The sequence below is a fragment of the Bubalus bubalis genome, chromosome 22 (assembly GCF_019923935.1).
Source record: "Bubalus bubalis isolate 160015118507 breed Murrah chromosome 22, NDDB_SH_1, whole genome shotgun sequence".
NCBI classification, from domain to species: domain Eukaryota; kingdom Metazoa; phylum Chordata; class Mammalia; order Artiodactyla; family Bovidae; genus Bubalus; species Bubalus bubalis.
Genome location: NC_059178.1, coordinates 39,860,318 through 39,887,970, shown reverse-complemented (window position 1 = coordinate 39,887,970; position 27,653 = coordinate 39,860,318). Strand labels below are relative to the sequence as shown.

At 40.2% G+C, this 27,653-nt stretch overlaps 1 protein-coding gene across 31 annotated transcripts in view; it reads right to left on the bottom strand.

Annotated features, from left to right (window-relative positions):
- The window catches only part of DTNA (dystrobrevin alpha), a 454,458-nt gene that overhangs the window by 52,682 nt on the left and 374,123 nt on the right, over positions 1 to 27,653 (bottom strand). For 10 of the 31 annotated variants that reach the window (XM_025273381.3, XM_025273382.3, XM_044934684.2 and 7 more), the window contains 5 exons: positions 25,431 to 25,439; positions 21,939 to 22,022; positions 20,120 to 20,209; positions 11,745 to 11,822; positions 11,103 to 11,195 (listed from right to left, as the gene is read on the bottom strand). In XM_025273381.3, the coding sequence (XP_025129166.1) occupies positions 11,103 to 11,195; positions 11,745 to 11,822; positions 20,120 to 20,209; positions 21,939 to 22,022; positions 25,431 to 25,439 (354 nt within the window). Of the gene's footprint in view, positions 1 to 11,102; positions 11,196 to 11,744; positions 11,823 to 20,119; positions 20,210 to 20,279; positions 20,579 to 21,938; positions 22,023 to 25,430; positions 25,440 to 27,653 lie in introns of those variants that run through there. The other 21 variants (XM_025273399.3, XM_006059123.4, XM_025273400.3 and 18 more) reach the window with 12 other exon arrangements.

The window sequence follows — 27,653 nt, the reverse complement described above, 5'->3', positions numbered from 1 at the left end:
TGGGTGAATTTAACTCAGATGACCATTATATCTACTACTGTGGGCAGGAATCCCTTAGAGGAAATGGAGTAGCCATCATGGTCAACAAAAGAGTCCAAAATGCAGTACTTGGATGCAATCTCAAAAATGAGAGAATGATCTCTGCTCGTTTCCAAGGCAAACCATTCAAATTCACAGTAATCCAAGCCTATGCCACAACCAGTAATGCTGAAGAAGCTGAAGTCGAATGGTTCTATGAAGACCTACAAGACCTTTTAGAACTAACACCCCAAAAAGATGTCCTTTTCATTATAGGGGACTGGAATGCAAAAGTAGGAAGTCAAGAAACACCTGGAGTAACAGGCAAATTTGACCTTGGAATACAGAATGAAGCAGGGCAAAGGCTAATAGAGTTTTGCCAAGAGAACACAGTGGTAATACACAAGAGAAGACTCTACACATGGACATCACCAGAAGGTCAACACCGAAATCAGATTGATTATATTCTTTGCAGCCAAAGATGGAGAAGCTCTATACAGTCAGCAAAAACAAGACCAGGAACTGACTGTGGCTCAGATCATGAATTCCTTATTCCCAAATTCAGACTTAAATGGAAGAAAGTGGGGAAAGCCACTAGACCATTCAGGTATGACCTAAATCAAATCCCTTATGATTATATAGTGGAAGTGAGAAATAGATTTAAGGGACTAGATCTGATAGATAGAGTGCCTGATGAACTATGGACGGAGGTTTGTGACATTGTACAGGAGACAGGCAACAAGAAAATACTGAGAAAAGAAATGGAAAATTGTACAGGAGACAGGGAAAAGAAATGCATGGAAAAGAAATGCAAAAAAGCAAAACGGCTGTCTGAGGAGGCCTTACAAATAGCTGTGAAAAGAAGAGAAGTGAAAAGCAAAGGAGAAAAGGAAAGATATAAGCACCTGAATGCACAGTTTCAAAGAATAGCAAGGAGAGATAAGAAAGCCTTCCTCAGCAATCAATGCAAAGAAATAGAGGAAAACAACAGAATGGGAAAGACTAGAGATCTCTTCAAGAAAATTAGGGATACCAAGGGAACATTTCATGCAAAGATGGGCTCAATAAAGGACAGAAATGGTATGGACCTAACAGATGCAGAAGATATTAAGAAGAGGTGGCAAGAATACACAGAAGAACTGTACAGAAAATATCTTCACGATCCAGATAATCACAATGGTGTGCTCACTCACCTAGAGCCAGACATCCTGGAATGTGAAGTCAAATGGGCCTTATAAAGCATCACTATGAACAAAGCTAGTGGAGGTGATGGAATTCCAGTTGAGCTATTTCAAATCCTGCAAGATGATGCTGTGAAAGTGCTGCACTCAATATGCCAGCAAATTTGGAAAACTCAGCAGTGGCCACAGGACTGGGAAAGGTCAGTTTTCATTCCAATCCCAAAGAAAGGCAATGCCAAGGAATGCTCAAACTACCACACAATGGAGAAGGCAATGGCACCCCACTCCAGTACTCTTGCCTAGAAAATCCCATGGGTGGAGGAGCCTAGTAGGCTGCAGTCCATGGGGTCGCTAAGAGTTGGACACGACTGAGTGACTTCACTTTCACTTCTCACTTTCATGCATTGGAGAAGGAAATGGCAACCCACTCCAGTGTTCTTGCCTGGAGAATCCCAGGGACGGGGGAGCCTGTTGGGCTGCCGTCTACGGGGTCGCACAGAGTCGGACACGACTGAAGCGACTTAGCAGCAGTAGCAGTAGCAACACATGCTAATAAAGTAATGCTCAAAGTTCTCCAAGCCAGGCTTCAGCAATGCGTGAACTGTGAACTTCCAGATGTTCAAGCTGGTTTTAGATAAGGCAGAGGAACCAAAGATCAAATTGCCAACATCCACTGGAACATTGAAAAAGCAAGAGAGTTCCAGAAAAACATCTATTTTTGCTTTATTGACTATGCCAAAGCCTTAGACTGTGTGGATCACAATAAACTGTGGAAAATTCTTAAAGAGATGGGAATACCAGACCACCTGACCTGCCTCTTTAAAAACCTGTATGCAGGTTAGGAAGCAGCAGTTAGAACTGGACATGGAACAACAGACCGGTTCCAAATAGGAAAAGGAGTACGTCAGGGCTGTATATTGTCACCCTGCTTATTTAACTTATATGCAGAATACATCATGAGAAACGCTGGGCTGGAGGAAGCACAAGCTGGAATCAAGATTGCCATGAGAAATATCAATAACCTCAGATATGCAGATGACACCACCCTTATGGCAGAAAGTGAAGAGGAACTCAAAAGCCTCTTGATGAAAGTGAAAGAGGAGAGTGAAAAACTTGGCTTAAAGCTCAACATTCAGAAAACGAAGATCATGGCATCTGGTCCCATCACTTCATGGGAAATAGATGGGGAAACAGTGGAAACAGTGTCAGACTTTATTTTTCTGGGCTCCAAAATCACTGCAGATGGTGACTGCAGCCATGAAATTAAAAGATGCTTACTCCTCGGAAGGAAAGTTATGACCAACCTAGATAGCATATTCAAAAGCACAGACATTACTTTGCCAACAAAGGTTCATCTAGTCAAGGCTATGGTTTTTCCTGTGGTCATGTATGGATGTGAGAGTTGGACTGTGAAGAAGGCTGAGCGCCGAAGAATTGATGCTTTTGAGCTTTGGTGTTGGAGAAGACTCTTGAGAGTCTCTTGGACTGCAAGGAGATCCAACCAGTCCATCCTAAAAGAGATCAGTCCTGGGTGTTCATTGGAAGGACTGATTCTAAAGCTGAAACTCCAGTACTTTGGCCACCTCATGCGAAGAGTTGACTCATTGGAAAAGACCCTGATGATGGAAGGGATTGGGGGCAGGAGGAGAAGGGGATGACAGAGGATGAGATGGCTGGATGGCATCACCGACTTGATGGACATGAGTTTGGGTGAGCTCTGGAGTTGGTGATGGACAGGGAGGCCTGGCGTGCTGTGATTCATCGGGTCACAAAGAGTCGGACACGACTGAGCGACTGAACTGAACTGAACTGAGGTCCTAAGGGTGGGACGTAATCCAATAGGACTGGAGTCCTTATGAGAAGAGTAAGAGATACCAGGGATGTACATGCTCAGAGAAAACGTGCTCTATGGGGACACGGAAAGATGACAGCCATCTGCAGGCCAAGGAGAGAGGCCTTAGAAGAAATGGCGCTGCCGGCTCTATCATCTTGAACTTTCATCCTCCAGAACCGTAAGAAAATAAACTGTTGTTCAAATCACACAGTCTGTGGTATTTTGTTTTATTAGCCATAGTGAACTAGCACAAAGTTGAAAAGATCAGAGGACATTAAAAATTTATTTTTTCCCAGTATCACTTTAATTATTTTTTGATTCTTATTAGTTGCTTTTGCCACATCAGTGAATTGCTGCTGATGATCTTCATCCACATTTATCTCCTCTACCTAAGTCAAGTTTAACACTTGACTTTTCACCTAGTTTATCAGTTCAGTTTAGTTGCTCAGTTGTGCCCATCTCTTTGTGACACCATGGACTGCAGCACACCAGGCTTCCCTGTCCATCACCAACTTCTGGAGCTTGCTCAAACTCATGTCCATCGAGTCAGTGATGCCATCCAACCATCTCATCTTCTGTCATCCCCTTCTCCTCCCGCCTTCAATCTTTCCCAGCATTAGAGTCTTTTCCAGTGAGTCAGTTCTTCACATCAGGTGGCCAAAGTATTGGAGTTTCAGCTTCAGCATCAGTCCTTCCAATGAATATTCAGGACTGATTTCCTTTATGGACTGGTTGGATCTCCTTGCAGTCCAAGAGACTTTCAAGAGTCTTCTCCAATACCACAGTTCAAAAACATCAGTTCTTCAGTGCTCAGCTTTCTTTATAGTCCAACTCTCACATCCATACATGACTATGGAAAAACCATAGCTTTGACTAAACGGACCTTTGTCGAGAAAGTAATGTCTATGCTGTCTAGGTTGGTCTTAACTTTTCTTCCAAGGAACAAGAGTCTTTTAATTTCATGGCTGCAGTCACCATCTGCAGTGATTTTGGAGCTCAACAAAATAAAGTCTCTCACTGTTTCCATTGTTTTCCCATCTATTTGCCATGAAGTGATGGGACCAGATGCCATGATCTTCGTTTTCTGAATGTTGAGCTTTAAGCCAACTTTTTCACTCTCCTCTCACTTTCATCAAGAAGCTCTTTAGTTCTTTGCTTTCTGCCATAAGGGTGGTGTCATCTGCATATTTGATGTTATTGATATTTCTCCCAGCAATCTTGATTCCAGCTTGTGTTTCATCCATCCCGGCATTTCGCATGATGTACTCTGCATATAAGTTAAATAAGCAGGGTGACAATATACAGCCTTGATGTGCTCCTTTCCAGATTTGGAACCAATCTGTTGTTCCATGCACATTTCTAACTGTTGCTTCTTGACCTGCATACAGATTTCACAGAAGGCAGGTCAGGTGGTCTGGTGTTCCCATCTCTTTATGAATTTTCCACAGTTTGCTGTGACCACAACAACCTACTTTATACTCTTATACTAATTTCAGGGCTAATTTATAATAGGTGATTTTTTTTTAATAGCAGAAAGTATTTTTATAGTAAGAATTTTTTTCCTGAGGACTCGTCACAAATTTTGTTTGGAGTGAGAGGAAATTTTAAGTCTATAGTACTATCAATAGTCTCCAACCCCAGTGGGCCTTTACTGGGCATCTATGGTATGCCAGGCACTGTGCGGATGCCACAGAGATGGTGGTGAATGAGTCTGAGAAGGTCTGCCCTGTAAGTGGAAGGTAGGTAGTGAACCAACCAACCAAGCAATGAATGATTACAGTTATGACAAGAATGAAATACGCAGTACCCCATGATCAGACTAATGTGGGAGACCTACCTGAGGAGGTAGATACCTTTAATCAGTATTTGGAAGTCAGAGAAGGAGAAAGTTCATGTGTGTGGAAGGAAAGGGCAGGAGGAAAATGGGGAAGAATGTTCTAGGCATAGGGAAAAGCTAGTATCATGGTCATTGAGGCAGTTTTAGGAGTATTTTCAAGGAACTGATCCAAAACTGATGTGACTAATAAGTATTGTGGTTGAGCGGGAAAACCCTGAGGGAGCTGAGGCTGGGAGCGGGGTAGGCTCAGGTTAGACCACACACAAACCTACAGCCCTGGGGAGTGGTCTGGGCTGTGGACTTAAGTGTCATATCAATCTATTAAAGGAGGCAAGGGAATTTCCTGGCGGCCCAGTGGTTAGGACTTTGTATTTTCACTGCAGGGAGCATGGGTTCAATCCCTGCTTGGGGAACTAAGATCCCACAAACTGTATGGTGCTCCAAAAAAAAAAAAAAAAAAAAAAAGGGAGCAAGTGAGCCAGTGACTACTTAGACCTGATATGTGAAACCTGGAAATAGGCGTCAAAATGTCCAATTTCTTCTACTTGAGAAAAACAATAAGCAGGACAAATTTTAACCTAGTTATATGAGATCGGAGAAGGCAATGGCACCCCACTCCAGTACTCTTGCCTGGAAAATCCCATGGATGGAGGAGCCTGGAAGGCTGCAGTCCATGGGGTCGCTATGGGTCAGACACGACTGAGCGACTTCACTTTCACTTTTCACTGTCATGCATTGGAGGAGGAAATGGCAGCCCACTCCAGTGTTCTTGCCTGGGGAATCCCAGGGACGGGGGAGCCTGGTGGGCTGCCGTCTATGGGGTCGCACAGAGTCGGACACGACTGAAGTGACTTAGCAGTAGCAGCAGCAAGATATGAGATCAGGGCCCTGATGAAGTGACAGCAATGGACCACGCCATCAGAGTATAGACGGTAGAGTATAGACGGTAGAGTATAGACGGTGGCCTACACTGTGCCGCCTCCTTCCTTCAAGCGCGTGCTAAGTTGCTTCAGTTGTGTCCAACTCTTTGAGACCCCATGGGCTGTAGCCCACCAGGTTCCTCTGTCCATGGGATTCTCTGGGCAAGAATACTGGAGTGGGTTGCCGTGCCCTCCTCCAGGGGTTCATCCTGGCCCAGGGATTGAACCCATGTCTCCTGCGGCTCTTGCATTACAGGTGGATTCTCTACCTCTGAGCCACAGGGGAAGCCCGTCTTTTCAGAGTTGATAGAAACACACCAGAAACGTCTGACTGGTAAGCACCAAGGTTTATAATTATGGTTAGAGTTATAAGGTCTGGACCGGTTTCCTATATCCCTTGGCGTGCCTGCCACCATTGTCCTATAAACCACCAGCAAGCCTGGGGAAGCTTTAGGGGAGGCCAGAAAAAGCCCTCACTGTGTGACTCTGAGACCCCTCCTCCACCTCTGAAGAAGGTGCTTGAAAACCACTAAGGTTTTTAAAACATCACTTAGGAAGACAGCAGGAATTCTCCCTTGAGCTGCAGTTTATTTGTTTGGCTTATCTGACATCAGAACCAGCAAGGACACAAAAGTATACCTTGAATTTAGCAGCAGACTGTTTACAAATGAGTCAGTTTCCCATTATGTTAAGTAGATACAGGGGAGAATAGATATAGGGGAAAATGCCCTCACCCAGAGTGAATTAGCAGCATATATGGATAATCACAAAAACATACCTTTTAATCAAGAACAACTATTAGATTCCTGTTTATAGACCATCTCATGAAGGATGCACAGACAGGAAGACTGAGGAATGAGGTAGAAAATGAATTATTTTGTCAGTATTAGAAGACCTTGCTGGCAAGTGACCTTGGATAAGTCTCTTGATGTCTTGGAACTGGCATCTGCTTATCAGTGAGATGGAAATAATAATATCAAAACTTATGGGCTTTGACAAGCAGATGAAATAATATGTGGGAAAGGGCTTTGTAATTTTTAAGCACTTCATAAATGTAAAATTTATTATTGATATTTTGGCTGTTGTCATGAGGTCCAAGAGACTGAAAAGTTTAGTCCTTTTGAAGCTTATAATTGAAATGAGAAATCACAATGTGCAGAACTAAATACATAAATGATAATTTGTTAACAATTCCTTTTACTAGTATATGCTCAAAATATCTCTTAAAATGAAATAAAAATAATATAGTAGGATATACAATTTTAGTAAATAGAGATGTGGTGGATACAGTGTGGAGTGTCTAAAAGAGCTTTCTGGAGAGCATGCATTTATATAGGCTTTATAAAAGGCAATGTAGCATAGTGGTTATGAGCTGGGGATCAAGTAGATGAAGGTAGAAATCCCTGCCCCACTGTGTAGTGGATTTGTGTCTGTGAGATAATCATGTAGACTCTCCGAAGTGGTACCTTTACCAATTGATAAAATGGGGATGAGAGTATTTACTCTACAGGCTTATTTAAGGACCAGGGGAAATTATGTAAATAAAGTTTTAAACACAATGCTTATTGCGAGGCAAATGCTTTAAAAAACGGTAGCTCTTGGGCTTGACATATATACACTGCTGATACTGTCTACTTCCCTGGTGGCTCAGAAGGTAAAGAATCTACCTGTAATGCGGAAGGCCTGGGTTGATCCTTGGGTGGGAAGGATCCCATGGAGAAGGGCATGGCAACCCACTCAAATATTCTTGCTTGGGGAATTCCATGGACAGAGGAGCCTGGTGGGCTATAGTTCATGGGGTTGCAAAGGGTTGGACATGACTGAGCAACTAACACTTTCAATTTCATAAAATAGATAATTAATGAGAACCTACTATATAGCACAGGGAATTCAACTCAATGCTCTGTCTGACCTAAATGGGAAGGAAATTAAAAAAGAGGGGATGCATGTATAGCTGATTCACTTTGCTGTAGAGTAGAAACTAATACAACATTGTAAAGCAATTATACTCCAATAAAAATAATAAAAAACAAAAACAAAATAAAAACACAATCATATGCTTCATATACTTAAAGAAAAGTAACTCCTGTGGTTACCATCATTCTAGATCTCACTATAGTTGAATGACAGTAAAGCATCATAGCTATGATGATAATAAAGGAGAGGAGAGATCACTTCATCACTTACAGAATCCTGGCAGGTGTGGGGGATCATTAGCAATTAATTACAATAAAGGAAAGGGAGGGGGAAAATGAGAAAAGAGAAGCTGGAATTTTTTAAGGATGGAAAACAGGGATGAGAATTATGGAGAGTAGGAGCTATTAAAATGGAGTCAGCTTCATTGATCAGCCTTAAATTCTGCTTTGTTTTCAAAATACAAATCACATCTAGCTTTCATCAAGTCCATGTAAGGTGTCTCTGCTGAGACAGGTTTATGGTCTTAAGTGGCCATCAAGTCAATATGATTAACCACTGGAGGAGGGAAAAGGGCTGGGAGTGTCAAACTCTGTGCTCTCCTCTTCGGAGATTTCTCTGTTACAACTTTAATTAAGAAAAGGTCAAAGAAGAGCTGTAGAAATAATTGGAATGTATTTAGAATTTTGGGGGAGGACATGTGTGAGTTCTCGGCATTGCCTTCAGACATGATTGGCTCTTTACTATATCTTGCTTTGAAGATTCCCAACACAGATTTTTTTGGGGGAGGTAATTTAAGCATTTAGTTCTGTTGTTTCAGCTACTGTATAACACTGGGGGTGGTCCAAATTCATTGGGAGTAAGATGAAAACCATTACTCTTTCCACTGTAGTTTTGGGAGGCAGAGATAGACGTAAGAAAGAAAAGTAACTGTTTGATCTACAACTGGGAAAATTTGAACAAAGAGATGGGTTTAGCTGAAGAGTGCATCTTTATCTCCCAAAACAGAAGGATATAGTATAAAATTAAACCAATATGCTGATTTTATATATATATATATACACACATATGAATATTAAATACAAATTAAGATAAATATGTTCCTGATGTTCAAGCTGGTTTTAGAAAAGGCAGAGGAACCAAAGATCAAATGGCCAACATCCGCTGGATCATGGAACAAGCAAGAGAGTTCCAGAAAAGCATCAATTTCTGCTTTATTGACTATGCCAAAGCCTTTGATTGTGTGGATCACAATCAACTGTGGAAAATTCTGAAAGAGATGGGAATACCAGACCACCTGATCTGCCTCTTGAGAAATGTGTATGCAGGTCAGGAAGCAACAGTTAGAACTGGACATGGAACAACAGACTGGTTCCAAATAGGAAAAGGAGTTCGTCAAGGCTGTATATTGTCACCCTGTTTATTTAACTTATATGCAGAGTACATCATGAGAAACGCTGGGCTGGAAGAAACACAGTTGGAATCAAGATTGCCATGAGAAATATCAATAACCTCAGATATGCAGATGACACCACCCTTATGGCAGAAAGTGAAGAGGAACTAAAAAAGCCTCTTGATGAAAGTGAAAGTGGAGAGTAAAAAAGTTGACTTAAAGCTCAACATTCAGAAAACGAAGATCATGGCATCTGGTCCCATCACTTCATGGGAAATAGATGGGTAAACAGTGGAAACAGTGTCAGACTTTATTTTTCTGGGCTCCCAAATCACTGCAGATGGTGACTGCAGCCATGAAATTAAAAGATGCTTACTGCTTGGAAGAAAAGTTATGACCAACCTAGATAGCATATTGAAAAGCACAGACATTACTTTGCCAACAAAGGTTTGTCTAGTCAAGGCTATGGTTTTTCCATAGTCATGTATGGATGTGAGAGTTGGACTGTGAAGAAAGCTGAGCGCCGAAGAATTGATGCTTTTGAACTGTGGTGTTGGAGAAGACTCTTGAGAGTCCCTTGGACTGCAAGGAGATCCAACCAGTCCATTCTGAAGGAGATCAGCCCTGGGATTTCTTTGCAAGGAATGATGCTAAAGCTGAAACTCCAGTACTTTGGCCACCTCATGTGAAGAGTTGACTCATTGGAAAAGACTCTGATGCTGGGAGGGATTGGGGGCAAGAGGAGAAGGGGACGACAGAGGATGAGATGGCTGGATGGCATCACTGACTCGATGGACGTGAGTCTCAGTAAACTCCGGGAGTTGGTGATGGACAGGGAGGCCTGGCATGCTGCGATTCATGAGGTCGCAAAGAGTCAGACACGACTGAGCAACTGATCTGATCTGAAGATAAATATATAACTATTAAAACAAATAAATGTTCAATGTATCACTTAAACTCATGTGGTAATCTTTCAAAAAATATTTCTAAGGCATCAGAAGCAGTCAAGAGAGGAAAGTTCTAGAAACAAATAAGTGGTTAACAATACCAAGTGGTGAGAGTGATGCCAAATGTTTCAAGGATGTTTTCTGTGACACAGTAGAAGAAAGGGAATCAATTTTAGAGTAAATTTAACCCCTAAATAGTTATGACTGCAAACAAATCCATAGGCTCTTAGTTCAGAGAAATTATATTAGGGTTATTAAATAAAATCAAATACTTATAAAGAACTGGTTTGCAAAACATGTTTGTAAAACAGTTGTCTAAACTAGGATGAAACATAGGATAATTATACAGTGTGTCCATTTATTTCCATTCAAATTGAAAATGTACATTTATTATTACCTAACTTGCACCAATGGCAGGAATCTCCTATGTCACAACTAAAATAGAAAGGGAAAACTCTAGGAATGCCATTATTCTAATACTTATCTGAATTCGCACATATAACACATTTGAAAGTAAGCTTTGCATCTATCAGGATGAGTACTCTGAAACATTTGTAAGAGAAGAGTTGAAAGACAATTTCTTCCAATGTTATCATTGTTCAGGAAATGATTTCCATGGTATGATCTCATCCTATTTCTTTTCCACATCTATCTAAGAGAATGGAGCATTGTTCTCCAAATTGGCAGAAACACACAAGTCCTCGGAATAAGACAAATTCTTGCATCACCATTGTGCAGTAATTTGATATGGCACATATAACACAGAATTGACCAGAGGGACCTAGAGTCCTATATTTCCCTAGATGCTAATATTTAGCACAGCACCCATTTACACAACTTGTCCTTTAGCTAAGATATTAGCAAAAATGTGAATTCTATGGTACATTAATGGGCAGTGTCCAAAGTAATATCACAAGATATTTTAATTGAATTGGTTAAAAAAATACTTTAGTGACACCTCTGCCATCCAGTGACTTTGCCCCTTGCTGAGACTGCTTGTCAAGATATCAGACTGTTCCCCTCTCTCAGGACAGTCAAGCAGCCAAACCTGCACTAACCATGATGGGTTGTTCCGGAGCATGTTGACATACAACCCGATGAGAACATGTTCATCAGCTAGCCTGTCTGCCACATTCAGGCTGTACTTTATCCTGAAACAGGGCAGGAGGAAAGAAAGGATGTTGTTAGGAGAGGTAGACAGAAATAAGTGGGGCAGGCAGGAGTGAGTCTGTGGTAGTAAGGGCATTTAGAAGACCAAGCAGGTAAAGGAAAACTAAGCGATGTTCTATGAAAAAACACAAGCAAAATCCAAGGAATGAAATTCACAGTACCATTTCACTCACTTAAAAAAAGACTTCCACTTAGGTCAAGTCACTTTTAAGAATGCAGATCTGCATTCTTCAAACCACTAAGTCCAAGAAATTCATCTGTACAGTAAATACACTGAAATAGGTTGTAAGCAAGGATTATATTTTAGAAGATCAAATCTGAAGCTTAGTCATTTTAACAAGGAAATCAGGGAAAGCAAGTAACAACACAGATGTGTCTACTCAAAATAACTACTTGGTGCTGTTAATGGGGTTATGATGAAGCTGCTTTGGCTAAATCAAAGATGGTCTTTCAAACACAAAGCATCTTTGACACAAGAAATCTGCATTTTTAGTTCAGTTAATTTCCAGCACACTCTGGCTTTAACTTACCCTTTGCCCTTCAGCAAAGCTGGAGCAGCCCTAGCCAGCAGTTTGCTCTGCTCGACTTCACTGTCCTTGGGAGGAGAGCTGGTTAATAAGATGGGAAAGCCAAGAAAAGCGTAAACACGGCAGTGCATTCGAGAACAGAAACTGGCAACAAAAACTCCCAAGACTACATCCAAGCTCTGTTTGGACAGCTCTTTCATTACTTTGAAAAGTTCAAGATGTTTTTAAATTTCCTCAGAGTTGGGCTAGAAGTAGCAACCTGGCCTGAGAACTGTAATTACAATTACACAAGCCCCACTATGATCCCAGATTTGACCTCTGCTATTTGCCTAACAAATAGATTGCATATGCCTAGACACAGTGACCATTCATTCATTCAGCATTCCTCACAGACTATCTGTGTACAGTGGAGTAGTTCACAAAGTCCTGCCAGCCTTCAGACCTCACACAAGAAGCTGACTTCTGCAGCCTGCTCTCTATTCTCTGATTGTCTGTATTGAACAGAGAATTGAAAATTACCTAGTTAAAGATTGGTGTCGTATTAAAAGAGTTTTCCTACTTCAGGCACAAATCACCTGACCTTGGCTGTGAAGCTGCAAGGAAAACTTGCAGAGAAACAGAGAAATAAACCTTTGAGCCTTATAAATATATATATTCATACACTTTGTGTCTATAACTGGTGAAGAGAGGCCCACCAAGAGCAAATTCTTATTATTTTATATTTACTAGGAAGAACATTCATTTAATTGGTAATTTTATGACAGCTTAATGTAGTTTTATTAAAGAATACATAGAAATATAAATAATAACTAATAACGTGTGGCCAAGCCAAAGTCACCCAAGATTTACTATAATGAATATGCATGCTTCATCGAGAAATATATTCTTAGTATTATAATTGTGCTTGTAATATGCTTAAAGAGAGTTTGTTCTTTTGTAGGCTAAGAATTTGCCCTGCAACACTGATGTACTTAAAACTATCCCTTTCTCCCTTCATGGAGAATAAAAAAATTAACTGTGTGACTGTTTGAATACCAAATGTTTAATTACTTGGATAGAAATTTTTGGATTTTTTACCACAAACTTCTCCAACTTTTCCAAAGTTTCTTAATGTAACATGAAACTGTGAAAGCGAAAGTGTTAGCTGCTCAATCGTGTCCGATTCTTTGCGACCCCATGGACTGTAGCCCACCAGGCTCCTCTGTCCAAGGAATTTTCCAGGCAAGAATACTGGAGTGGGTAGCCATTCCCTTCTTCAGGGGATCTTCCCAACCCAGGGATCAAACCCAAGTTCGATCTCTTGCATTGCAGGTAGATTCTTTATCATCTGAGATACCAGGGAAGCCCATAAATGTAAGAATGGCTAAATAAAGCAACTAAAAATCTCAAAAATTTTAATTAAAAGTTTTAAGGTTTTACTACAAAGTACCACTTTTTCAGACTACAGAGCACAAAATATAGCAATTTATAAATGAATATCACATTAAAATTATGCATATTATAACTGGAATTCTTGTAATTTACAATAATATATACTACAAAGATGCCTTAAATAGTGAGGCTTATGGTAAATTTAAAAACAAATTTTATCTATAAAAAATATCTACTATAGAGTAGGTAGTCAGGGGTTTGTTAAATATGACTTCATTCAGCTTTTCAGGACTGTACCTATTACTCAAAAAGTACAACTGCACACAAACAAAACTGACTTTAAAAATGAAATTAATGCTCTAGGAGAATTTACTTTTCTGATGAAGCTAAGCTTTTGTAACAGCATATTGATTTTCAGCTTCTAAGACTATGAAACATGCTGTCAGGGCCAAATAACCACTTTAAGCCATTGGAGTTGTTTTCCCACCATCCCGCCAAGACAGCAAAGCCCTCTACGCTCATTATCCAGTAACTACAATCCTACCACTGCCCAGTCATCTCCCTCAACATTTTTTTTTTAAATAACACAAAATAGATCTACCTATTTGGAGAAAGCACCCCACTCCAGTACTCTTGCTTGGAAAACCCATGGACAGATCCCTGTAAAACCACTCAAAACACTGTGAAATAGTCAAAATTCTTTCCTCCAATTGAAACTATGTCTCTGCTTTGTTACATATGCTACTTGTACCTTCAGTCCCAGAAATTGTGCTATTTCCTTAAATCAAAGGCCTAATAATTACACAGTCACAACCTCTGATGATAAGTGTGCAAGAAGGAAAGAAAAAGAAACATGGGAGGATCAACCAGGAGGATGTGTTTGTTACAAATTACTCTGGTGATGCCTTAGGGGAGAAAGGTGATGTGTTAACAAAGCTGGGTGTGTCCTACCACTTACTCACTGGCAAGCTTGGGCACTGGAGGAGACCTGCTGACATCACAATGGTGCAGGGTTGGCAGCAGAAAGCAAGCAGTTGCCCAGATTCTCCTTTGATAGCTCACTCTTTATGTCTCTCCAATGCTTTGGGCCCTTCTCTCCTTCCCCGCCTCCACTTGCCTGTCCGCCTTGCTCTTTTCAGTCCCTTCCTTCCTCAAAGGGACTAGCAGATGTACATATACATCTCTTGTGTTTTTGTTGCCATTTTCTTTGCCTTGGCCCTTGCCAGTGCTGGTTCAAAGGCATCATTGAATTCCTTTCATGTTCCTTTCCTTTCCCACATGAATCCCTAGGGAAAGTAGTTCTTGGTATATATAGGGATGACATTCTCTACATTTATGAGTTTGGGGAAATAAACCATTTATCTTATTTTGCTACAGTTCTTAGCATCTAGTGCCAAGAGCATTTCTGACTTTTGGTTCTCACTGTCCACATGGTTTCTATACTACCTAGTACCTCGAATTCTTCTCCTCATCATTTATTCCTGGGAGGCCAAAACTATGACCATGGATAGAGGAAGCCAAGGGACTCCCCTGGTGGTCCAGTGGTTAAGACTTTGCTACCAGTGCAGGGGGTGTGAGTTTGATGTCCGGTCAGGGAACTAAGATTCCCACATGCCGTGTGGCATGACCAAAAGAGAAAATTAAATAAATTTAAAAAATAATATAGAGGAAGCCAAGTGAATGATGCAAACGGGAAAAAAGGCACTCAAATGAAATGGATCAAGAACTGAGAAAGCAGACAAAGAGGCAGGTTTCACTTAAAACTTGGGTCTATAAAGAATTTTCATCCGAAGTATCTTTACCAGAATAGCTTCTGCAGCTCACAAGGAGCTTGAAGAAAGGAGGCAAAGTGAAACAAATTTTCTCCTGAATTGTTGTCAAGGTAGTGACATCAAGTAGTTTTGATGATCTTTTTAAAGCAATGTACCCTCACGATATTTCATAGAGTAATTTTGATGTTTAAACTTTCATTTTGTAGCTCTGGCACTTTGCTTGGAGAAGATTGGTGATACTTCCAATTTACTGTGGCCTCTGGGATCTGGCAGCACTGGAACCTAGAGGCTTATCAAGAAGTGATTCCATATATATGTGTTAATATATGATATTTGCTTTTCTCTTTCTGACTTAACTTCACTCTGTGTAACAGACTCTAGGTTCATCCACTTCATTTTGACTGACTCAATTTGTTCCTTTTTATGGCTGAGTAATATTCCATTGCATATTTGTTGTTCAGGCTCTCAGTTGTGTCCAACTCTTTGTGACCCCATGGACTGCAGCATGCCAGGCCTTCCTGTCCTTCACCATCTCCCATAGCTTGCTCAAACTCATGTCCATTGAGTTGGTGATGCTATCCAACCATCTGATCCTCTGTTGCTCCCTTCTCCTCCTGGCCTCAATCTTTCCCAGCATCAGGGTCTTTTCCAATGAGTCTTCCATTGTATATATATACCACAACTTCTTTATTCATTCATCTGCTGATGGACATCTAGGTTGCTTCCATTTTCTGGCTATTGTCTGCATACTTATGGCTGATCTCACATTGCTATACAGCAGAAACCAACATAACATTGTAAAGCAGTTATCCTCCAATAAAAAAAATTTTTTTTAAAGAAGTGACTGCTTCCAAATGTTCCAATGGCTCTTCTGTACTGCTAGCTCTTGGAGCTTCTCCATCTTCTGCATGGCTCATCTTTAAATTTAAATGCCTTCCTCCTTTTTAGCTCTGAAACTGGAAACTACCCTAGGCTCCTTTCGACAGTGGATGATGAATCTTATCTAATATGAATCCCAAGGAGAAGCAAAGCTACCTTCCTAAGATTGTGTGTACACATGCCTCTTTCTCTTATTATCCTTATTTTCTTTTCACCAGGCCCTGCCACTGTATAAAGACTTCCTTCTGCACACATGTTTTCATTACTAGGTGTGGGGATAATCATACCCAGGAGGTATGACCAGGTGAAATTTGAATTTCATGTGTTCTGCTGAAAGAAAAGAGGCTGGAAATAATCCTTTAGATTATTCTTTTCTAAAAACTTCTCTTATTTTTTCACCAATTCCTTTTTATACTCTGTATAGGGAGTATAGGGAAAGAACATATAAAAACATAAATTCTCTTCTTCCAAAAATTTTTACACACACACACACACACACACACAGACTCTGACATAATGGGTTCTGGAAGGACAGAATGATTTCAAAATATTTCATATTTATTTATTTAAATTCACCCTTTAGTTTCAGAGGATGACAACTGATGTCAGGATTTTTTCTTAAATGCAAACATTTTGGGTATTCTAGTGGCATTAGTGGTAAAGAACTTGCCTGTCAATGCAGGAGTCTTAAGAGACCTTGGTTCGCTCCCTGGGTTGGGAAGATCCCCCAGAGGAGAGCATGGCAACCCACTCCAGGATTCTTGCCTGGAGAATCCCAAGGACAGAGGAGCCTGGGGGGCTACAGTCTATAGGCTTGCATAGAGTCAGGCACGACTGAAGTGACTTAGCACGCATGCACACAAGCTAGGTAACAAAACCACAAACAAATGCTCCTTGGGTTTTTGCTTAGACCTGCCATATAGTTTTAAAAACCACTTCTGCTTATGCTGTGTTATTACAGTAGCTGTAGCCAAATATTTTTCTTTTATTTAACATAAAAGTAACAAGATTTAAATAAAAGTCTTGTATAGAGCAATAATATAATATAAACAAATTATGTATAATTATCATTACACTGGTTAAATGGAAAATGATATTTGAACCATGGCAAATTAAGAACAGATGTTTCCTTTTTTATTGATTCTTAAATAATTGATAAACTTTTTGGTGTTTGGGGTTATGAAGAATGACTTGTAAACATGGCTTCCTCCTTATCTGTCAGTTGGGAATAACATTTTGCTTATCACTATAATTAACACAGACTATGCCAAGGTCATCAAACTTATTTAAATACAATAAAAAAGAGTCCACAAGTCAGGTTTTTCAAGAGATAATTTGTTGACAACTCTTGTTTCCTTTCGTTTTCTAGCCTTCAATATCTTTGATGTGAAATGTAAAATATCTTCCAAATGCAAATCAGCAAACATGCATAAAAATAGCTCAGCGTCTCAGTGGGAGAATGAGTTGTCATCAATTCAGGCTGGCATGAAAGTCAGACCATTTTAAGCAGGTACCATGGAAGAAATAATAAGAATTCTAGGTCATATTTGATTCACTACATTTACTGTGTTCCCCAGATAATATTAAGCCGTTATCAATTGTATTTTTGCCAAGAGATGCCTAAAATGTTTGCTGGGTATGGGGCACACACAGACAGCAACTAAGCAACTCTAGTAAGAGTGAAGAAGAGGTGACTGCATATTTAATTATACACTAACATTTTAGTATAGGGAACAGAGTTGAGTTCAAAGACCAGTTTAATTCAAGTTTGAAAAAAAATCTAGCATCTCAGTGGAACTCTGGGAATAAAGAAAGCTACATGGGATAAATATTTGCAGAGGGTGTTTATTTCAAATTTCATACAACATGACCCTAAAAAACAAAAAGAAAGAAGAAATCTTCAGGTGGTTGATTTCTAAGTGTATATCTGTTTTTATGATGCTGATTTATAAATTTATCTACTTTCCTGACTGAAAAGGAAAAGGCTTTAATCTCAGAAAATATTAACTATGAAGAAAACTGATTTTCAGAAGCAAAGGCTGAATTCAGTACCTCAGTTTTGTTTCTATTCGCTTTTGATTACCAAAGCACAAATGCTTCAAGTTTAGTTTGAATATTATACATCAGATTAAAAATCTGGATTGTTAGGTAAAGACTCTTTGGGAAGGCAAAGTTTCATTTGAAAAAATGAAAATGGACACAGAGAATTAGCCTTTCTGTGGTTGAAAATCCAAGCAAATCAACCAACTGACCAATCAGTCAACCAACAAAAATAACTCGCAAATGCTATTTCACTGAAAAGAATCAGGATTTGGGAAATGCGTGGGTAGGCAGCCTATCTTCCCCATATGTACCCCTGGACCTGAGACAGTATTAGTAATTAACCAAATAACATGATAAACCAGAAAATAAAATAAACCAGAAAAGAGTATGTTAGATTGTGTTCAACACTATGAATCATAAGCCAGGCTCTAACATTTGGGACAGTGATCAGATCTGGCTAGATGGTATACATAATAGCCAAACTGATTCTTTTTGTGAGCAGTTAAGAGTTTAGAGGTTGCATATGCAAAAATATTGAAGAGATGTTTCTAAAATTGAAAAAAAGAATCTAACCATTCAAACTTTTAGAATGTCCTTATTGTATGAAGAAACGGCCATAATAGCCATAATTAGTGAAACATTTTACACAAGAAAGGACTGGTTAGCTCTCTCACATAAATGAGGGAAGGATTTGGGCAGATAATTAAGATTTTATAAAGAGGGCAAGATGCCGAAAGAGACAGAGCAGATACTCAGAGGCACAAGGCTGTGGGCAGTGAGGTGGGAAAAAGGGCCTTTTGGGCCCAAATCTGTGGTCAGCTCTTGCAATAACATTTGCCATAATGGCAAGCTGTCTTTCGTAAGTTTAATGCGGCTGCCCTATCATATATCATACATCATATATTGGAGCTTTTTACCTAGTGGTGATAATACGCTTCCCTTTCTTATAAATTCATGCATTTATAAAAAAATAATCTAGGTTTAGGGATATAGTTATGACCAAGAAAATGAATGAAGTGAATTAGTTCATGAATTGCATTATTTGATCCACACTGTACCTAACAGCTAAACAGCACTGAGTTCTTACATACACACACACAGACTTCAAAGGGTTAAGGGAGAGTATCTTTGAGAATTCCCTCTTTTTTTTTAAGTTAAGGGAAAAGTTAATCAAGTATGTAGCTAGAAATAGATATCAGAAGAGGGGATGGGGCAGATGGTGGTAGTAGCCAGAGTTACACCCTCATAAATATGTGTGAGTTAGGTTACCAGGATGTCAAAAGACTTCAAAGATAGACCCTCGCACCTTTTGAAGATCAAAGTGTATGCTTGTAAAGGACTCTAGGTGAGGAATGCCAAGAGTTTGTGGCAAGGATTCTGGAGTAGTGATTTCAGTTCATCCTCATTCGGCTTTATCTTTGTAAGATCTGTCATTATACCAAAGACCAAAAACTCAGACTAAATAAAACATCTCATGGCAAACTTCTTTACTTTTTTAATGTGGCCTTAACACTGACCAGCACCACTCTCAGCTTGTTTAGGTTTTATCAGATTTTCAAAGGGGCAGTTACAATGGGGTATGAGTGAGGGCTGAGCTCTAGGTCGTATTTCTTTGGTTCTGTTCCAGTTGTTGGGAGATCAGTGCCTTTAACTGATGTCCACAGTTGGCATGATGGTTTCCATGAACCTTAGTGTATGGTCACGGCTAAGAAGTCAACAGTCGATCACCACCAGCATTATCAAATAATAAAAATTAAGCACTCAGAGTCTGAAATTGTTTTCTTTTTTTTTTTTTTAAATTGCTGCTTCAGTAGGAATCAGACTGCTTACCTGGGGGAAAATTGGTCCAAGCCCAGTGGGACAGAAGGATATAAATCCTGAAGTCTTTTACTACAATATGGTCTAGCCATGTGATGTTGTCTTGGTCTCATCCAGTTAGGGCTGGAAGCATTCCACGAGCCTCTTTAATACAAGAGTCTAAGGAATCACCATCTGGGGTTTTACAAACTGTACCAAAGCAGAGAATCATCCAAAGAAGGAGATCCAATGTGGTACTCTTCACACATACACATCTCATACATACCGGTATGAAGACATAAAATCAGTAAAAGAAGTGGAGAAGTGGAAAAGAGAGAAGAGAGCCAAGTAGTGCAGCTCAAGTTGGAAATTCTCAATGGAATCTCATGAACCCCCAGAAGACCTGTTTTTCCATCAAATCCCCAAACTACAGGGGGATTTTAGTGATGACGTAGGACCAGCAGTCTAGCTACGGAACTACTTCTACGATTAGTGATTCAGGGCTGGGATACTGACCGTGTGCCGTGGTCAAGCTGATTTACATACAGCTTTATGAGTGAATGCTCCTCAGCCACAGGGCTGGATGCACTTATCCCCTCAGGTAACCTGAGGGATGCAAAAACGAGACCTCGTTAAAACCTCCCATGGACAGAGCAAGGCCCACTCAGAGAGGAAAGATGTTCAGTGTACACAGCTTTATTGAACAGCACCCTTAAAACAGAAACCAGAGGCCAACCTCTGTGAGGAGAGCAAGAACTGCAAATTGTCAACAACGTGCTTGTGGTTCAGAGGGAACATTCTAGAAGGACTGAAAATGGGAAAAAAGGGAAATGATCCTCTTTTGGGATCATTTGGGTGCAAGGGATACCATGCACCCTGGAGGAAGCAGAACAGCTCAAAGTATTATAGGAATAGTTTAGAGTAGAAGAAGCCATGTTATCCATCTAGACGTATCCACCATAAGCACCGTCCGAGCTGAAATGATATAAAATGACCTTCAGTAAGGATGGGGTCTATCTCTGCTGGACATTCACAGAATGCAGAGCTTCCTAATACAAGAATCTCTTTCCTGACATAGAGGCACAGGCCTGTGTTTCTAATAGATTTTACAGTTCGTAATTTTGTTTTCTTAGAAAAGATGGTTGAATTTGCTGGTGGTTCTGAAAAGGAATGCTAAAGGAACATACTGAAGGCTTCAACCATAGCATTTCACTGTGGATGTTCTGTCGTTCAATTGCCTCCCCATTCCTATTTGTTACAGACTTGCTGGATTTATAGGAAGGAAACATCATGAATGACCACATTCTGTTTATTCCAGTAATTACAATTATGGGGAACGTCTTCATCTCAGGTTCCTGATGACGGGCAAATCCAGGGACTCAAGGGGAAAATCAGCAGTGTTCTAAGTCTCACTATCTGCACATCTTCACTAGAACATCCCAGCATATTACAGGGAAACTGATGCCTTAGAAACTCTTGGAGGAAAACATTGATTATGACTGTTTTTGAAACGCATGAGGCTGTTTTTTAATTTTTTTCCTACTCAATGGCATTTTAAATCTTTCATTCATTTGCCCATTCCAATTTTCCTCACCTTTGTTCCTGCTTTCCTGTGAGCCTTCTCCCTGTATTTCTAAAATAATTCCCTGGTGCGTTATTTGTGATATTTGATCAAATGACTTGAAGTACGTCTTGACCTCTGCCTAGTCACTGTGCTGGTTTTAGGAGAAGTATCTGCTTCACCTGTTTGCTTACATGGCAATGGGCCTTTGTGCAAAAATGAGATCTGTATCCACTCTCTCTCTCTCTTTTTTAAAGTTCTTGTTCTTATCCATGAATTACTTATGTAGAAACTGTATGTCCAAATTTGGATTTGAGCCTCCAGCCTCAGGAACTCTAGAATTTACTAATAAGATTCTTATATACCTGGAATTTTATGTTATGAGATGCTTCAGAATGTCCATCATAATTCCTTATTGCATCTTGAGATACCAATTCCTCAGGTTAAACGGGCCATTCCAGGTGCTATAAAAGTGACTTTTTCAATGAGATATAATGCATGCGTGTTAGAAGTAAAACTTAAACATACTGTGCATTCTTACTATGGATAGATTGTAAGTGCAAGTTTCCAGGAGTGACTTTCATCCCCAAAGCCATCCCTGCCCTCTCCAAAAGCATCCAAATGAATGAAATTGATGCTTTGTGACAGATATTTACAAACGAGTTGCTAATAATAATCTTCTGCTCTTGGCTTACATGAGAATATTTTTCTCACCACAGAATCAAGGCTCATTATCAAAGAGATGGTCTGTTTTATAATAGGACTGGAACTTACCTCCTGGTAATAAAAGGACTTCCTGAGGAGGGGACAGAGTGGGAGAACAGGGTGTCATTCATGCTGGTTACAGGTCTGGGTGGCCTAAAAAAAGCACAATGTGGATGGAAAGTTAAAACAAGTAAAAGTCACAAGTTAAAACTATCCAATCCCTCAAGGAAAGAAGCTGGGAAATCAGAGTTCTTATCTTGTGTGTGTGCATGCTAAGTCACTTCAGTCATGTCTGGCTCTTTGCGACTCCATGGACTGTCTACAGGATTTTCCAGCAAGAACACTGGAGTGGGTTGCCACGGTCTCCTCCAGGGGATCTTCCTGATCCAGGGATTGAACCTGTGTCTCTCATGTCTCCTGGATTGGCAGGTGACTCCATGGACTGTCTACAGGATTTTCCAGCAAGAACACTGGAGTGGGTTGCCACGCTCTCCTCCAGGGGATCTTCCTGATCCAGGGATTGAACCTTCTTCTGTCTCCTGGCTTGGCAGGCAGGTTCTTTACTACTTGAGCCACCTGGGAAGCCCAGTTCCTATCTTACCCAGGATCAACATGAATTTTTACATTTTCCAATTCAATTCTTGAAGTGTTTTGGGAACTTAAATTTCCTTGAGAAGACAGAATGTCTGTTAAACATTGAGCGGGGAAAATCTCTGGATGCCACAGGAATATTTATTCTTGAGTTTTGAGCCTTGTTGTAGAGTCATATTCTTGGATGGAGTGAGGATTTTGAGGCAGCCAACTGCCTTCTAAATGGGTTTCCCAGGTGGTTCAGTGATAAAGAATGTGCCTGCTAACTCAGGAGTGTGCTTAGTTGCTCAGTTATGTCTGACTCTTTGTGACCCCATGGACTGTAGCCCTGCCAGGCTCCTCTGTCCATGGGATTCTCCAGGCAAGAATAATGGAGTGGGTTGCCATTCCCTTCTCCAGGAGAATCTTCCCAACCCAGGGATCGAACCCAGTTCTCCTGCATTGCAGGCAGATTCTTTTCCAGCTGAGCCACCAGGGAAGCTCTCACCAAAGCAGGAGATGCAGTTTCAATCCCTGGGTCAGAAGATCCCTTGGAAAGCAATGGCAACCCACTCCAGTTTTTTTGCCTGGAAAATCCCATGGACAGAGGAGCCTGGTGGGCTGCAGTCCACAAGGTCTCAAAGAGTCGCACATGACTGAGTAGTGACTGAGCATACATGTACTGCCTTCTAAAAAGAGAAGCCCAGAAAATTTGAGGATAATCAGACTCCAAATCTTCTTGGAAAAAGGAGGATTCTACAAAACTTCATCCTGTGTTCCACATGATGATGGCCCTCTCCTGATACTCCCTGTCTGTAAGGTCCCAGCTGCAAAATCATATTGCACCTTCTTTGACCTTTGTTCTAAGGGAAGATGCAACTAAGCACCACAGGGATTTACTGACTTTCTGTTATCTGGACATACAGTGCAAGGCAGCCCATAAACACTTTTTTTTTTCCCCTATATTTATTAGAGGAAGAAAATAGGGTTCAATATTCCTCAGAATTGCCCACAAGCCTAAACATCAACTGCATCACATCTGTCATCCCATCTTAATTTGCACCTCACCTTGTTATTCTTTCCCTATCAGTGAGGTCTTAGTTCAGGTAAAATGATAGAGCTAAGATCGCTGCCTCATCTCCAAGCAGTTTTTAGTCTCATTTTAGATTTAGGTGTTCCATCGTATGATGAGAAGGTATTCAGAGTTCAGAAGCTGGGTGACAGGGCAGGGTGGTGTTCTGAGTCAGGAAATTTTGATTTCACTACAATGCTACATGTGAGTTTGACAGTACAGAATTTTTTTAAAGATGAAACATGAATACAGTAGCCTATAGAATTGATTTGTGTTGACTCGATCAAGAGTCAAATTTGTGAAGGTTTAATTTTTATCTTAGGAAACAGGAATTAGTTTGGATTCTAAAATGAAGAGATTTATAGGAAAAAAGTAGACATGTTTGTCCCAATGTATTTATGAGAATGGACATGACACATGGCAGGTTTTAAAATGTCAGCACAAAATGTAAAAATTCATTGAAACTTTAGGTTCCCAGTACCTGGTGCTAAACTGTGTTCTTGAATTTTTTTAAAGACACATTCTATGTTTGGTGAGGTCTAAATAGCAGGATTATTATTGAATCTACTCAGACATATTAGCCAAAATTCTGAAAACTTATTGTTTTATACTACTTATCTAGGATATGTCTAATACCTGAGACTAGTTTAAAGCTAATTCTGCTTTGAGCAGTACGCTTTCACTTTATAAGAAGGATGTTAATTTCAAACAAACGTGCTCTGGGAATTTTGAAAGGTTAGGTTAGATCAGATTTTAAAGCACTAAGCAGAATGAAATATTTTCATTTTAACTTTGAAAAAAGTGGAAAAAAATCAGGTTGACATTTCTGGTTTTCTTTTGCCTCTTTATAAATATCTCCATCTTGTTCTCTCTCTAGGAAATGAGAAAACAAGAGGATCTGGAATGCTTTCTAAGTGGCCTGGTACATTTACTCTATTGAACCTGGTCACCACAAAGCTGAATTTGCAGTTCCTTAGTTTTTGCTCTTTAATACACTGTGTATGACAAGCCTAGAGAGCAAATTAAAAAGCAGAAACATCACTTTGCTGACAGAGGTCTATATAGTCAAAGCTATGGTTTTTCCAATAGTCATTCCTGGATGTGAGAGTTGGACCATAAAGAAGGCCTAGAGTTGAAGAAGTGACACTTTTGAATTGTGGTGCTGGAGAAGACTCTTGGGAGTCTCTTGGACAGCAAGGTGGATCAGACAGTCAGTTCTAAAGGAAATCAACCCTGAATATTCAGTGGAAGGACAGATGCTAAAGCTGAAACTCCAATACTCTGGCCACCTGCTGGGAAGAGCTGACTCACTGGAAAAGATCCTGATGCTGGGAAAGACTGAGGGCAGGAGAAGAAGGGGACGACAGAGGATGAGATGCTTAGATAGGATCACTGGACAAGAATTTGAGTAAACTCTGGGAGATAGTGGAGGACACAGGAGCTGGGCATGCTGCAGTCCATGGGGTCGCAGAGTCAGACATGACTTAGTAACTGAACAACAACAAGTAAATGGCCTTATGTGTAAGGTTCATCATGAAAATGTTGAACCTGGGACTTGGGCTAACCTTGGCACCAAATAGCAGTTTTCAAAGGGACATATTTCCTCTACAATCACATGGCAAGTTACTTTATCTAACAAATGGGTCACAGTTAAGAATTTTAAATACGTTTAGTCTTTTGAAAAAGAAATAGCTCCAGAAAAAGTCACAGAGGCCTAGAGCAAAGTTTTCTTTCTGGACAAGATGTTTGCAAAGGACATTTTTATATAATTGGCATTCTTTTCATAAAATGAAAGTGCTCAGCTTAAAGGCAGAATTAGTTTTAAACTAGCCTCTTGTCTCTCACTTGTTTTGTGTCTCATAACCACTTATAATTTTATAAGTCTTTATAAGTGCACTGAAGATTATTGAACTACTTACCAAGTATCTCTTTTGGCAGCAAAAGAATTGAATAGAATAGAGACAGTTAATCATGATAACATTTACAAGCAATACAATAGCTAAGAACAAATGCCAAAACACCAAAATATCACCACTTAAGTGGCTTTTACATGCCTATGATGATTTAGAATAGCTAAATGAACAGTATATTTTCAGATTAGAAGTCTTAGATATCCCCATCCATATAAAAAAGAACATGAATATCTATTCAGGGAAATAACATCTGGGGAATAATAATTATAAAAACGTCTAAAGCTAAAATAATAGGAACAAACCTGTTCTAATATCAATTGGATATTGTACATCTGGAATTTCTTGTGTGTTATTTCAACAATTAAATATTTCATACAATTTGTCTTTTATGAAACTGATACACTAACTACTGTATAAGAAGGCATCTCAATTTGTCCTTTAAAACTGACATTCACCATGGAAACATCAATGAGTACAGATCAGTGTTTGGATTCAAGGACTGTTTTAATCATCTAGTTAAATATATGGGACTTTTAGCAGAAGAAGGCACATTTCATGTAGAATTTTAGGGGAATCCTGAAACTCTCCATGGAATCCAAATTGTGTAGCTGATGCCCTCAGTTCAGTGAATAACATATCAGATCATATTGCCAATATAAATGAAAGTTAAAACATTTTTACTCATTGGTCAACTAACTCTCACACCCACACACACCCACACACACTCTCAATCTTGAGCGCTGACTGGGCACAGAGCCCAGTGTGACTGATGTGAGGCTGGCTTTACTCACACACGTGGCCTCATTTCTTAATTCTGTCTCCAGGTGGGAGGCCTCATCCTCATTCCATCTGCTGCAAAGCTCTTGGAGCCAGGCTGTCCACCCTCTAAGTATCTATCCCACAGCCATCAGCTCGGATTGAATGCTGCTTTTTTGACGGGTAACCCCAAGGAGGCCTGATAGCAAGTGACTCTGTGGCTCAGCCAGACAGCCCAAACTTACTCTCAGTTTTTGTTCATTCATGGACAGCTAAGTGACTGTCCCCGGCTATGGGGAAGTAAGTCAAGACTTTAGAACAGCTTGCATGAGATCACTCTCTGCAAGTAGTTGGTCCTTTGGGATACTTTCCAGCTTTTTCTACCTCTGGTTTACTTTAAGGCTTATTTTTAGGAGAAAAATTTCCAAAAATAAGTCAACCACATTCTACAGAACCAGTTTACATTAGTTTTTGGATGCTTCCAGACTGTGCGGATTGCTGGGGACAACGAATCCTCAGAGTGCACACAGAAGTAAACCAAACAAAGCCCATGGGATTTATACAAATCTCTCAGACATGCTCAGCACAGTTGTTTGTTAGGATCTGTTTAGGTCCATCAGGGAAAGAGTCACTGCCTTCCTAAGGCTCTGCGGTCCACCACAATGCCTCTAAGGGGCCATGCTCTCAGTCACCTGAGGCATAACCTTGTCTTGGTGGATTCCTAACATTCAGAGGTCTCATCAGCCCACCTCTTGATGTCAACAGGCAAACATGAGCCCTGCAGTACAAAAGGTTGTGCTGAACTGCACAAAACAAAATTCAGTTCAGGAGAGGAACTGCCTGTTCTAGAGGCTTCCTCAGGCCCCTGTGACTACACAATTCCTAACTGTAGCCCCAAAATAGCTAATGAACTTCTTTATTCTTCTGAGCCCAAGACATCACCAAGAAAGAAATACTTTCTTCTGCCTGAACCTCCTGTTTTCTGAGCCACCCAGACCTGAGAGAGGGCCCCAGGGGGAGGGGCTTTTGGGAGATAGAAGAGGTGGGTGGTAGCACCATTCCCTGACCCTATTCCCTCTGCTACTCAAACTCACATACACTTTGGAGAAATTTTTTTAAGTCCGTTTTTGGATCGTCTGTTGAATTTCCCCAACAATCCCTCCACTTCAACCCTCCCTTACACAGGCCATGATTCTTCTAAAGTTATGTAACTTGGGAGAAAACAGTAACCACAGCAATAATTTCCATCTTTGCTGGCATCTTTAAGATGACTGGCTCTGCAGAGAAAGCAGACAGTGGGCTTCTGGATTAGGGGCTCAAAGCACACATGATATTAAGGTACAGGATGCTTTACTATTGGCTGATCATGGTAATTCCATTGATTATTAATGTCCAATTGTGTAAACTCCACTAACATCTGTATTTTATAACTATAAAATTTTTGAATATTTTCCACTTCGAGGTGAATTATAT